Source organism: Podarcis liolepis (genome assembly GCF_965112155.1).
Source record: "Podarcis liolepis genome assembly, chromosome: 5".
NCBI classification, from domain to species: Eukaryota; Metazoa; Chordata; class Lepidosauria; order Squamata; family Lacertidae; genus Podarcis; species Podarcis liolepis.
The window spans coordinates 97,195,735-97,209,620 of record NC_139556.1 but is presented as its reverse complement, the minus strand read 5'-3'; the positions used below and the strand labels follow the sequence as shown (position 1 = coordinate 97,209,620).

Genomic DNA, 13,886 nt, shown 5'->3' with positions numbered 1-13,886 from the left:
TGGCGCAGCGGTGGGCGAGGTCGAAGGCCTAATGAAACCACGCTCCAGGTTCTTGTGCAGGAAGTCCTGCAAAGCTTCGCGCTCTGGCTCTGTTAGAGAGTATAAGCGACTCACCGGCAGGGGCGCTCCGGGCTGGAGGTCTATGCCGCAGTCAAAAGACTGATGCGGCGGCAGCTGGTCTGCCCCCCGTTCCTTGAACACGTCTTGGTAGTCTCGGTACTCGGCGGGGAGCAGGGATGCAGCCTCCTCAGTGGGTGCGGCTGCTAGCATCTCGGACTGAGCATGGGGACACGGGTCTGGGAAGTGCACAGTCCGATTGATCCAGTCAATCTGAACATTGTGAGCCTCCAGCCAGTCCATCCCGAGCACCAGGGGGAACCGGGGCATGGAGGCAATGTCCAAAGTTCGCACCTCCCGGTGCTGCTGGAGACACAGGACCAAGGCCTGGGTCTCCTGAGTGATGGCACCCGAACGCAGGAGCCGTACGTCAATTGCCTCCACCTGTACCGGTTCTGGCTTGCTCTGCAGTGGCACCCCATGATGAGCACCAAAGACAACGTCCATATAGGAGCGGGTTGCCCCTGAATCCACCAGAGCATGGGCAAGAATCCAGGGCCCACCTGGAGGGTAGAGATGCACCGGAACCATGAGGTGTCGCAAATCCACTGGTGAGGGCCCCTCTTGCATGGTTTGGGACCCCAGGTTGCTAGGGCCTTCGGCTACCAAGGTTGGTGGTTTCCCTGCGACTGGCATCTTCTTGGGACAAGATCGGGCGTAATGTCCACTCCCACCGCAGTAAAGACACAGGTTCCCCTCCCGACGCCGCGTCTTCTCCGAGGGGGAGAGGCGAGGTCACGCAGCCCCGAGCTGCGTTGGCTCGTCCGGCAACTTAGCTGTGGGTGTGGACCTGCTGGGAAGGACTGGAGCCAGGAGCCGGGGGTGCTGGCAGTCCCGGGTCTGGCGACGGTCCTCCAACCGATCGTCTATCTGCAGACTCCGCTGAATAAGGGCGTCCAGCGTGGTGGGACGATCCATCATGGCTAACTGGTCCAGTATCTCATACGACAGTCCCTCAAGATACTGGTCCCGAAGTGCAGAGGCATTCCAAGACAAGTCTTGCGCCAACAGCCGAAATTCCATGGTATAGGCAGTCACAGTGGACTTGCCCTGTTTCAAACGCCTAATTGCCCGGTTGGCTTGACTCTCCTTCTGGGGTTTGCCGAATGCGGCCTCCAAATGGTTGCAAAACCCCATATAGTCTGTCAGCAAGGGGGAGTCTTGCCTGAGCAGCGGCAATGCCCACTTGGCCGCCCGGTCCTTTAACAAACTGATCAAAAAGTGCACCTTGGTGCGGTAGTCAGGGAAGTTCCGGGCTCACCCCTGAATATACAACTTGGCCTGGGCGAGGAACATGGGAAAGCTGGCCGGGGCCCCATCAAATTTCTCTGGCAAGGCCACTGGGTACTTGCCTGGAGCTGGGGCGTCGGCCACAGGAGTCGGTAGGGTGTCCAACCGCTGCTGAAGTGCCGTAACCGCATCGCTGAGCTGCTGCACGGTGTGAGTCAAGGCCTGGTTCTCCTGGGCCAATGCCATCAACGCAGCTGCCTGGTCAGCCATGGCTTCTGGCTTTTCCCGAACACACCCCAACGAAGGGGGAGTGCGGGTGAGGCGGAAGCAAACTGTGCTGGTCCCGGGAGGAAGGTTACCGTTATCATAGTCCAAGTTCAGTCCTGAGTCACTAGCCTGGAAACAGTTCACAAGGAGCGAGGTGAGGTCCGAAGCAGGAGGCTGGGCGGGAACAGGAACGCTGGAAGGTCAGAAGCAGGAAGCCGGGCGGGGAACAGGAACACTGGAGGGTCAGGTCTGGGTCCGGGTAGGAGCAGGTACTCAACAACAACGTTGCTTCCGCAACCTGGGACCAGGCTGACTGGCCTTTATCTTCTCTGAGGCCAGGGGCGGTCCCGGCCCCCAGGAGACCCGCCTCTCCTGGCCTTAAGGCGAGCACTCCTCCTGGGAGAAACCAGTTCCCTTCGCCTCTCTGCCCTGAGCCTCTGCAGTTCAGGAGAGGCTGAAGGGTTACTGGGCCCAGGGGGAGACTCACCTGTAGGCACTGAGTCCTCAACCACCTCTGGAGCCAGAATGGATTCACCTGGTGCCTGCTGCTGAGGATCTGGCACAGGTGTAGGTGCCTCAGAATCAAGGCGCTGCCCCAGTTCAGCAAGCCCTGGAGGCGGGGACTCCTGTGCAGGCTGGGATTCCTCCGGTTCATCCTCTGAATCGGAATCCCAGGCCATCACAGGGAGCTTGGTAAGATATTGAAAGATTTTGGTGAAATCTTGCCAGAAGTTTCCCCCCTTGCTTCTCCACTAACAGCTGGCTAGGCAGCACATCCCCAGAGATGCCTCCTGTTGGCATTCCACTGCCCAAGGCAGCTCTCACAGCCTGCCTCATGGGTGGACCAGCCCTCCGCTTCATAGCTGGTTATGATAAGAAACCCACACACTCTCTCTGTATATCGCAGTAGCTGCTGGTGCTAGATTTCAGGACCTGTGAGTTGGCATAATAACCCAATACTGGCATGAAGAGAGGGATCCAACGGAAACTCTGGCAGCAGATATTCAAAATGTGTGCTACATATTTCACTGCCTAATGGTCACCACAATATAATAGTCGAGCTCCTTTTTTTCAAATCAGTCCCAAAGCATTCACCACATAATGGTCACAGGGCATTGTAAGCGTGCATGAGAATGCCTTGCCCCAGTTTGGACTACCTATTATCCTTCCTGTGCCTGTTCACACATATTCTGTGCATCCTAATCACACCAAAAGCAGTTAGTAACAAGTAATAAGCATTATAAACATAATTATGTTTCTTCATAAAGACTGTTTCCTCAATTAAGGGTCGTTCCTTGGTTTTTGACCAAATAATCGTTGCACCCCCCCTTTTTAAAAAAGAATAATTGGCATAAAACTGTGACAATTATGTGATGAAATATGGTACTTACTGCTAAACATATTTAACCATTCGTTTGTCATTATGATAAACATTGTTCACAGAAAGAAAGATGAATATATATTTGTCCTTTCTAGTATATTCGTTTCTCATTATGATAAACATTGTTGAAGCAATAGAATAATAAGCAATAGAAACATAATTGTGTTTGTTATGTCCTTGCATAAGGGTCGTGCCTTTGTTTTTCACCAAATAATCGTCGCACAATTGGCATAAAAAGATGACAATTTTGTTGAAATATGGCAGCATACGGAAACATCACCGCTGCAGACACACAGATTGTTGACATCAAATGATGCGCCTATCTGTGGGAAAGAAGAATTTCCCAGGACGTTCACAGGCTGGATAAGTCTCTGTGAAGAGTGTAATCTGAAACCTTCCATTTGCACATGTTCAGGAAGTTTGTTAGACTTGCTAGAAGACCTGAACTGAAAGGACGTGTTTTTCTCTAGTGCTGTAATGTCAGAAATAAACATAATGTAAATAGATTTCTGACTTATATTCTTTCCCCTGCGGAAGCAGGAGGGAGGGGTTGTGCATTTTACCCACTCTTGGGAAAATGTCGCCTCTCAAAATCTCCCTGGTCTGTCTGGATATCAGCCAGAGGAGGTTACCGGTAAGCAAGCTCCGAGGACAGTGAGAGGGGCCGGTCTCTATGGAGGGGGCTTGCAAACCAACACTTACCACTAAACAAATTTAACCATTTGTTTGTCATTATGATAAACATTGTTCACAGAGGGAAAGATGAATATATATTTGTCCTTTCTAGTATATGAAGATAGATGAGACAGGGATTTGAAGTCATACTCTAGTTTATGAGCATTTTGTTTAGGATTTTCTATTTTTTCAGTCCACATTTGAATGTCAAATGAACATCAGTCCAAAGAAATTTATGTACAGAGGGAATGCTCCATAGGCAAGACCCCTTAACACACTTAGGTTTCCACTTCTTTCCACTCACATTTTTAACAATGCTAATGGATGGATGTCAACCCACTTTAGCAACTAAATTGACTATGAGAAATATTTGGGGGGAACTCAATGCCATTTTCAACTGAGATTCAGGAAAAAAGATGCTGGTTTCCAGGCAAGAGATTAGTATTCACTTATAACAGGGAATATAATGATTCAGTGGATGAACAGTATTCAGCTTCAAAGCAGATACTTACTTTCTCCATCTGAAGCAGATAGAAATCAATGAGATCTTGTGGATCATGCAGAGACTGATTCTCCTTATGCTTCTCTATCTCCTCCTTTGCATATGAAATCATTATCTCTGAGCAGGACAAGGCCTTCTTATGGGGCCCTGGGAGATGTTTCATGAGCCATGGGAGAATTTCATAAAGCTAAAGGAAAGATAGCAGAAATGCTGCCATTACCATGAGGAAGCTTGGTCACACCGTTCGTGCTTTGGATTAGCACTTTAAAAAACATCATCTGCATTATTCTTCAGGGCTAGCATATTAATTTCTCACTAAGATGGAAGGTGTCTATCGCTTTTCTGGAATCTCACAATGATTGGGTTCTGTGAATTATTCCTAGCTGAAAATGTGAAAGAAAACTATCTCTCAAAATATATTCCCAGCTCCCAGGCATCATTCCAAAACTGGGCACAATCATGGGACCCCTCCTGGAACAAGTTAGTGGCCTTTTGTGGTAGGTGGGGGTCGGTGGAGAATAGGGTGCGGGAGGAATTCAAGTAAACTCGCATTTAAAACCAAATTTACCTAATACACAAATGGAAAGAAAGCCATCATTCAAAATGTGCATTTCTCCAATTTATAATTTTATTTCTTAAATCCCCCTGTTCACCAGTCAAGTAATACTGATCTTTCATCTCAAAAAATTAAAGCTTGAAGAAGGATGTTTTTCTTCCTTCCTTGTTTGTCTCCTTCCTTGTTTTTTCATTAATGATCAATTACTTACATTTTCTGAATATATAAGGAGCTAGAAAATAAAACTTGGACTAATATAAAACAGTGTTAGAAACTGAAATATGAAAGCTCCAAGCTAAATGGCACCTTAAACCTAGATTATGGGTGCAGCAATTGAATGTTTAATTGTGCCTATTTAATAAAAAGAATACAAAGCTGAAAATGAATGAACCGCAGCTAAAATCTTATATTCATTTTTCACATGGTCTAGTCCTCATCTGAAGACTGCAGAAAACAAAGCCATGCTTCCCCTACCTGACCCCCTAATTTTCTTAAGAGAGTCTCTTTTCCAGTCTTCAGAGAGAGGTTGGAAGTGAGGAGCCAAAATAAAGTCCTCCTTTCCTTCCATTCTGCAGTTTTAATCTAAAATCTTAGGCTTAGTACTGTACCCAGAGCTCAGAAACTGCTCACATTAATGAAATTCCTTGTTCCAAATGCACCTAGAACACTGATATAAAGTTGCCTGTAGTTCCCCAGTCAAGTGGTGTGTACCAAAATGAAAAATGGGTTATACAGAAGGTAGCTGCTTTCCTTAGCAGTAGGGATAGTGCTTGAGTTGCTGGTCTCACTTTCATTTAAAAATTTCCAGCCAAGGTGGTGGCTGCAGGGGCCTCACCCTGGACACCATCATCATTGACACTGTTATGTGGGCAGAGAGTAGACACATTTAGTTTTCCATGATGGCAACAAAACTAAGTAATTCCCTTCTTGAGAAGATTATTTGTTTCCCCTCTCTTCACCTTGGTGGGCTCTTGATGACCTATTCTGAAGGTCATTTTTCCATTTTTAACCAACTTTCTTCCAAAGAGTCTCCTGTGGTGGACAAAGTTTTCTTACTCATGTTTTTTATCTCAGTGATAATCATGAGAAATTGCTCAGGCTGTGAGGTTGTAAGTGGCCTTTGTCTCAGAGCAATTTAAACCTGATCTCACTTCTCCAACCTTCTATCCTCTATCATAATGGATTCCAAAATACTGATTTGTGGTATTAAGCCCCTGATTTGTGGTATTAAGCCCCTGATTTGTGGTATTAAGGCTTAGTAGGAATGAAAATGACTACTCATGGGACTTCCAGTTGGTCGCGAAGCCGGGAGCAAGTGGGATTCAGCCCTTGCGGGAGAATCCAGATTTTCAGAGGGGGGAAAGGGGGTATTGCAAGGGCCCCGCAAGCTCCCAAAAACCTCAGAAGGCAGGTTCCCAGCAAGCTGAGAAGCGGTCTCTCCGCTGCCTGAAACGCTCCCTTTGGGAGCAGAAAGATCGGCAAGATCAAGACGCTGGCGCGGGATGCCATTTTCTACTCTCAAGAAGTGCAGCCTCAAGCTTACCCGGCACAACGATCGATTCTTAAAAAATTAAACATCCGGATTTAATTGGTGAAAAGAAGATAAAAATTAAAAGAATTAGAGTGATTCAGAAGCAGCGGGGTGGAAAAAGGAGGTCAGCCCGGACTGGGATTCAACTTATATGCAGGAAGTTCCTATGGAACAACAAAGCAGTGAGTCTTCCTACAGTGGAGCTTTTTAAATTTATATAAACACTTTGCTTAACTTAAGACTATATATAATAATAATAAAAATGGGGTAGAAAACCCTTACCATGGGGGTGGTTTGTCTGTCTGAGGATCTCTGAGACAGCAGGAGGAGAAACTACTTTCGCTTTTGGGAAACTGTGTAATTATAATTAAGAAGCCTCTTTTTTAACTTTTAAGTTTCTATCTGTGTGCCAGACAGCAGCATTTCTGGGGAACTGCTAAGCCTGAACAAAAGAGAGATATATTTTTAATGGTAATTTTCATTTTATCTTATTTTGTTGGAGAAGAGCAGAGAGGAGAAAGAGGATTACTTTACCCACCCCCCACCCCCCACCCCCACCCCAGTTTCCTGTCTTCTATTTTTTTACTTTTTGTGACAGTCTGAGATTGGATTGTGGGACTGAGAGGGTTTTAACTCCTTTTTTTGTGGTGACGGACTTGGGTTTTCTTTTTTATATATATTATTGATACTCTTCTTCTCTCCTGGTTATTTTTATTTTTTTATGGACTGGTTGTTCTGTGAACTGGACTAAGTTATTTTTGTTTTGGTACTCTTTCCTTCCTCTATTTATGTTTCGCAACCCTGTTGCTGTATTTCAGTCATAAAACTTTACAGTGGATTGGCTAAGCAAGTGGCAGAAGAACTATTTATTGTTTTTCCTGTTTCATCATTTTATTATTTGGATCTAAATTGGATTATAATTTCCCTGCTTTGACACTGTGGTGGATTGGCCAAACAAGTGGCAGAAGAATAAAATTTTGTTAAATTTTGTTATTACTTTTTTTATTAAAAATTGCATATATCTGTGGATTATAATTTTCTCTCTCTCATTGTTGTTTACCTGCTACATTGCATTGGCCAAACAAGAGGCAGAAAGGATATAATTGGTGTCCATTCTTAGTATTGGTGGGTGACATCTAGTGGTGAGGAATAAAATAACATCTAAAATAATAGAAGTATAATGAAGAAGACACAGAAAAATGTTGGAGAAGGGGGAACACCATTGGAGAGGAGCGGATCGAAACAAGAAAGTGAATATATAGGAGATATTTTTAGAATGTTTGCAGAAATTAAAAAAAAAACATCAAACAAAGTGAAAAAAATGGAGACTAGATTGGAATAGATGGATAAAATTTTTGATATGACTGTCAATGAATTGAAAGGTCAGATGAGGGAGATAACTAAAAGAACACAGAGTTTAGAAGAAGGAATGAAGCGAACGAAACAGGAAGTAAGAGATATTGTCAGGGGCTCAGGGAGAGAGGCACAGGGGAGAAAGGAAATGGAGAGTGAAGGGGAAGAATCTGAGGGCAGCGTAGGGGAGTATGACAGTGACCCGAGAGATTCCATGAGCTTCTCCAGCGAATCAGAAGATTCCCAGAAGGAGGTGCCGATGGTCAGGGCAAGGGGGGTCCCAGGGGGGACACACCAGAAACAAGGGGCCAGCGGGGACTCCCAAAGCAGCAGCGGGAGATCAGGACCAGCTTCCCCACCAGAGCGTAGTGGGGGGGGGAAGAGTCCCATGTGTCAGGGCCAGCGTCTCCTCCAGCAGGGGGAGAAGATGAGTCAGGACTGACCACGACTCTATCGGAGAGTGGGGGAACGGAGGGGAGGTCAGGTCCAGCTAGCCTCCCCGAAGGGGGAAGCAGTGACAGGAGCAGTGTAACGGTCAGGAGGAAGGTTGCCGGCTGGGCGCGCGCGCCAAGTTCAAATGTACAGGCGCGTGGGACAGCAGAAAACCCAGATTGGGAACCAGGTCCTAAAGCCCACCGGAGGCAGGGGGAAGACTCAGGGGACTCAGCGTCAGAAGAGTCTAGGAAGGGCGAGACCCCAGCTGACAGGCGGAACCAGAGGAGGAAAGAGCAAAGGAAGAGGTGGAGCAAGGCTAGAGTCTTAAACTGGTGTCTGGGGGGAGGAGATTCAGACGGAGCTTCAGCGGTCTAGAGTTTCAGACGTAGAGCTGCACGCCGTGGCAGTGAAAGTGAAACTGAACTTCAATAAAGACTTTTGTATATAACAACGAACTGGCGTTGGTCCTTTGTGAGCTGGGACCTTGGGCAGCTCTGACAGATATGAAAAAGGAGGAAGAGAAAGTCAAAGGAGAAGTTTCAGAAATTAATAATACTCAGGAAGAACTGTGGGATGTGATTGCTATGAATGAACTGAGGCAAAAAGAAATGAACTTGAGGTTTAGATCAGTCCCAGGAGTACAAGGAGAAAACATATTGGAGAAATTAACAACGGAAATTGCATAACGGTTAAGTATGGAAGTGGAGGAGGTTAAGAAGATGATACAGAATGCATTTAGGATTAGAACAAAGACTACTAACGCAAATAAATTTCCAGGAGATTGATTGATTATATTCAAAGATAGAGAGATGAGAAATTTGATTCTGCAGAAAAATAGAGAAAAAAGATTATGCCACTCTGGGTGGCTTCCATAGAAACCAAAAATACACTTGATGGAGTATTTACGATCATTTTTAAAGACGTCCCACTTCGGTTGTTGAAAAAATGTGACCAATATAAACCACTGACACAGATGCTAAGGAAAAATGGAATTGAATTTAAATAGGAATTTCCGGATGGAATTTTGTTTTATTACAAAAAAAGAAATTTAAATTTAAAAATGTAGGTGAAACACACAAATTCCTGAGGATATACAAAGAGTTGGGAAAAGGAGATGAAGCAGCAGCAGCAGGACTAGCAGGTCCAGAAGAGGAAGATCAAGTTAGTATTGAAGGAGTATTGTATTGAAGGGAGGAGGAGGAGGAGGAGAAGTTTAAAGACTTTTATTCTTTCACTTTTAAAGAGAACTTAAAATGGCAATGAAATTATGGACTTGGAATGTTAATGGCATAAATGACAAAAAGAAAAGGAACAAAATTGAACCTTCCCTAAAGAAAAAAAATTGGATATTATTTGTTTACAAGAGACACATGTGGCTAGGAAACAGAAGAGTACTGATTAATAAAAAACTGGGAAATGAATTGAGACAAGAGCAAGAAGAGGGGAGTGGTTTTGTATATAAAAAATAAATTTGAAGCTCAGCAAATCTTCAAATATGAAGAAGGCAGGATAATAGCGGTACAAGTCAGGTGGCGATTGTCAGGTGGCAAGGTGAGAAACTGATAACATCAAAGAGTATAGACCTTTTTCAGAATGGAATAAAAAAGATCTGGAAGGATGAAATTATCATTTGGGGGAAGGATTTCTGCTATTAAAATGAATGTGCTACCAAAGATGTTATTTTTGTTTCAATCAATTCCAATAATCAAGGGGGCAGCAATTTTAAAGAGTGGCAAAAGGCAGGGGAAGAAACCAAGAATTCAATATAAGTTGTTAAGAGATGTTAAAGAAAGAGGGGGTTTCGCCCTGCCAGACTTGAAACTGTACTATGAAGCATCTTGCGTCTGTTGGTTAAAGGAATTGATGTTGTTAGAAAATACAGATTTGTTGGATTTGGAAGGTTATGATAATAGATTTGGTTGGCACACGTATTTGTGGTATAATAAGACAAAAGTCCATAAAGGATTTGGAAACCATATATTCTGAAGATCTCTTTTCAAAATATGGGATAGGTATAAAAACCTATTAGAACATAAAACACCGCAGTGGTTGTCTCCATTAGAAGCAATGAGTGTGAAAAAGGTAAATATGAGTATAAATCGGGTTACATATGAAAAATTAATACAAAAGGAAGTAAATGGAAAATGAAACTTTATGAAGAGGTTAAAGGGTATGTGACTGATTGGCTGCACTACCACCAAGTTAATGAAATGTTTAAACAGGATTTTAGGGGGAAAGTATTTGATGATAATAAATCAAAATTTGAAATAGAGGTATTGAAAAATAAGTATAAAATTTTGTCTAAAACATATAAATTGCTGCTTGAATGGCACTTGAAAGATGAGGAGGTAAAGTTGGTTATGATACGTTGGGCCAAAGACTTTGAATATAATATATAATTGAAAGATTGGGAAAAACTATGGAAAGAAGGATTAAAATTTACTGCATGCAATGCTTTAAAAGAAAGTGTGATGAAAATGATGTTGAGGTGGTATATTACCCCTGTAAAATTAGGTAAAAAGTATAAAGTAAGTAATAAATGTTGGAAATGTAAAGAAAAGGAAGGAACTTTTTATCCCATGTGGTGGGAAAGTAAAAAAAGTGAAAAACCTCTGGGAAATGATATATAATGAGATGAAAAAGATGTTGAAATATACATTTATTAGGAAACCAGAAGCATTTTTACTTGGCATTGTAGGAGATGATATAAATAGACAGGATTGTAAGTTGTTTTTATATTCAATGACAGCAGCAAGAATATTATTGGCACAAAAATGGAAGCAAGAAGAACTACCAACGAAAGAAGAATGGAAGATGAAGTTGATGGACTACGCAGAACTAGATAAATTTACAGGAAGGTTTCGAAACCTGGGGGATCATAGATTCTTAGAAGACTGGAGTAAATATATGAATTATTTGAAAAGTAATTGTGATGAATAGATTACGCTAGTAGGACTGCAAGAAGTTTTGTAAAGTGGATTATTTGAAATACTGCAAGAAAGCTTATGAAGAGAAATATAGTTAAGGACAATTAAATGTAGGTAATATAGAAATTAAGAAATGCAGAATAAGTGATAAAGAATGGAAAATCATCAGAGGTGTTGACGGAAGTCTACAAGATTGTATAAAATGAGAAGATATGTTGTATGACTGTTGAAACAAATATGTTAAAAAAATCAATAAAAATGTGTGTGTGTGTGTGTGTATGTGTGTGTGTATATATGAAAATGACTACTCACAGCATGACCGAAGCTTCCTATAAATTTTAGGACAAAATCCATGGCTTCTATCAGCTTCTGGAACTGTTCATCCTCAAGAACAAACCGGTGCCCAAAAGACACAGCACATATCACGTTGGAGACTGAATTAGTGATGGGCATGGAGGGATCAAGTGGCTGTCCTGCAAAATAAAATTATACTAATGTTAGTTCAGCTGCTCCTGTTCATACTGAGAGTGGGATTTCATGGTGGCCAAGAGAAACTGCTGGGATATCCATTAGGAACCAAGAAAAACATATCACATTCCTTTCTAAAATGGACAGAGGTAGTACACAAATATATCTCCATATGTGAGAGCCGGAGGCCTGCCAAGATGGTTATAAATCTGATCAAGGTGGAAGCTGGAGCTTTTGGGGTATTTGGACTTAAGAAACAGAACTTGAGCTCCACCTTTAAACAAGGAGGCCTGGTTGGAAGGAACATGGACATTATAGAGAGAATGCCCCTTCGAGATTGGGTGTTAAACATAAGGGACTCTCAAAGAAGCCGGAAGAAAAGGACTGAGAGAGATTCAAGAGCCTCGGACGTGAGGTCACCAGGCTAAATAGATGGACTAATGGATTGAAACCATTGGGATTGAAGGGTGGGGTTTGGAAATCCACAGGGGGCCTGATCTTTTTTATTCCGTGTTAAATTTTATGTCGTTATCACTATAAGAATGGGGAATTCGTGGAAGGGAAATAGGGTCAACCTTAGAAAAAGTTTTTTATAAATGATTAAGGTATACAAATTAAAAGTTGATATACAAATTGAACTAAATATAATAATGAATTAAGGGTTAAAATTTAATATAAATAAACATAATAACAAATTAAGGTTAATAAATTAGAGATAAGAACTTGTTGGATAAATATTTGGATTTGGAATACAAGAAGGGGAGGTGAGGGGAAGTCGTAGAAAGAAGTTATTGAAAATGAGACTCTAAAGGTTGAATTCTTTTGTGCTTTCTTTTCTTCTTTTTGCTTTTTTGTATCTTTTGAAACTCTAATAAATATTACTTAAAAAAACACACAAATATATCTCCATATGCCAGCTCCGCACCATCACTTAGCATCCCATACCCTTTGAACGTGCAAAAACCTCCACAAGCTGATGAGCCTCCTCTGCTACTTGGTGCTCCATGCCTTTCTTCCCCAGCCCCAGCTTCCGCATAGTAACTACACCAAAGCGTCTCTGTTGCCTCCAGGTGTGACCATTTGACAATACAATACCTATGGAAAATCAATGAGAAATTATTATTTACAGATATCAATGTAAAAAGTTTCCATCTCGGAACAAACAATGATTCATGCCTTTGCATGTAAGAGCTGCTTAGTCTCTCTACAGCAAAGAATTACAAGATGATGCAGAAAGGATTCTGGGTACAAATTGGATGGAATTTACAGGGAAATTCCATCAAGCTTCTAGTGACACTATTGGGAAAATTGGAAGTGGTGGAAACGGAAGTTCTTTTTTTCCCCTCTTGCTAAATTTTCCTACAGGAAATGGAATCGCAAAAAATCAAAATGGGTGTAAAATAATGAATATACAAGTAAATAACTATGGATTATGAAATATACTCGGAATCGAGAGTGGATTTCATGCCCTTTATTAAGCTCATAGTGGTGAGGAGGAATGAAAGTTTCCCCAAAATATCTGCTTTATATACATTATTTACACAATAGGCTGCACGTGATTGGCTAATTCTGGGATTCTCCTGTAGGCCAATCAGGTTGTGGATTCACTTCCACCTGGAGCTGGATTGGGTGGCTCCTGCGGACCAATCATACTGCTGCATTATTCTAGGACCAATCAGACTGCTGCATTTTGGATCATATTGCTCTAGGACCAATCAGACTGCTGCATTTTGGATCCTATTGTTCTAGGACCAATCAGACTGCTGCATTTTGGATCCTATTCAACTCAGTACATAACAGATTATTTTTTAAATATATGACTATAGTGGAAAGTTTCGTGTTTAAATAAAAATGAATGATTTATTGTTTTTAAACATGGAGTAATGGTTGGAATTGGGGGGGGAGAGATAAAGTCATCATACAAGATTGGAAGAGGACTATTCTTGACACTTAGTGATGTCTGGGGCTGATGATGTTCACCTAGCACAGGGGTCTGCAACCTTTAAGACAAAAAGAGCCACTTGGACCCGTTTCCGAAGGAAAAAAAACTGGGAGCCGCAAAACCATTGCGACATTTAAAACAAATATAGACCTGCATGCGCGCCGCTGCCCTCCGATCTGACAGTGGGCGGGAAGGTGACGTCGGGACGGTGCGTGACTAACGCACACACTGCCCCCATGCGACGTCACAGCCAGTACAGCGCCCGCCACAGTAGGGAGTGTCGGGGCGCAAAATGCGCCTCCTCCCCTCGCTAGTATCTGCCCCGGAGCCGCGGCAAAGGTGTAAAAGAGCCACATGCGGCTCCGGAGCCGCGGGTTGCAGACCCCTGACCTAGCAGAACAAGGAACCGCTGGATATTATCCTGGAAAACAGTTGGATATCACACTGGAATGAACACCTAAAATATTATGAATAAATATAATTTACAGACGAAGAATCAGAA

At 42.8% G+C, this 13,886-nt stretch overlaps 1 protein-coding gene across 3 annotated transcripts in view; it reads right to left on the bottom strand.

Moving 5' to 3' along the window:
• Window positions 1-13,886, bottom strand: part of LOC310707284 (cytochrome P450 2J2-like) — a 127,488-nt gene that overhangs the window by 24,365 nt on the left and 89,237 nt on the right. For 2 of the 3 annotated variants that reach the window (XM_083504290.1, XM_083504292.1), the window contains exons 3-5: window positions 12,388-12,537; window positions 11,287-11,447; window positions 4,183-4,359 (exon numbers count right to left, since the gene is read on the bottom strand). In XM_083504290.1, the coding sequence (XP_083360416.1) occupies window positions 4,183-4,359; window positions 11,287-11,447; window positions 12,388-12,537 (488 nt within the window). The remainder of the gene's footprint in view (window positions 1-4,182; window positions 4,360-11,286; window positions 11,448-12,387; window positions 12,538-13,886) is intronic. The other variant, XM_083504291.1, reaches the window with a different exon arrangement.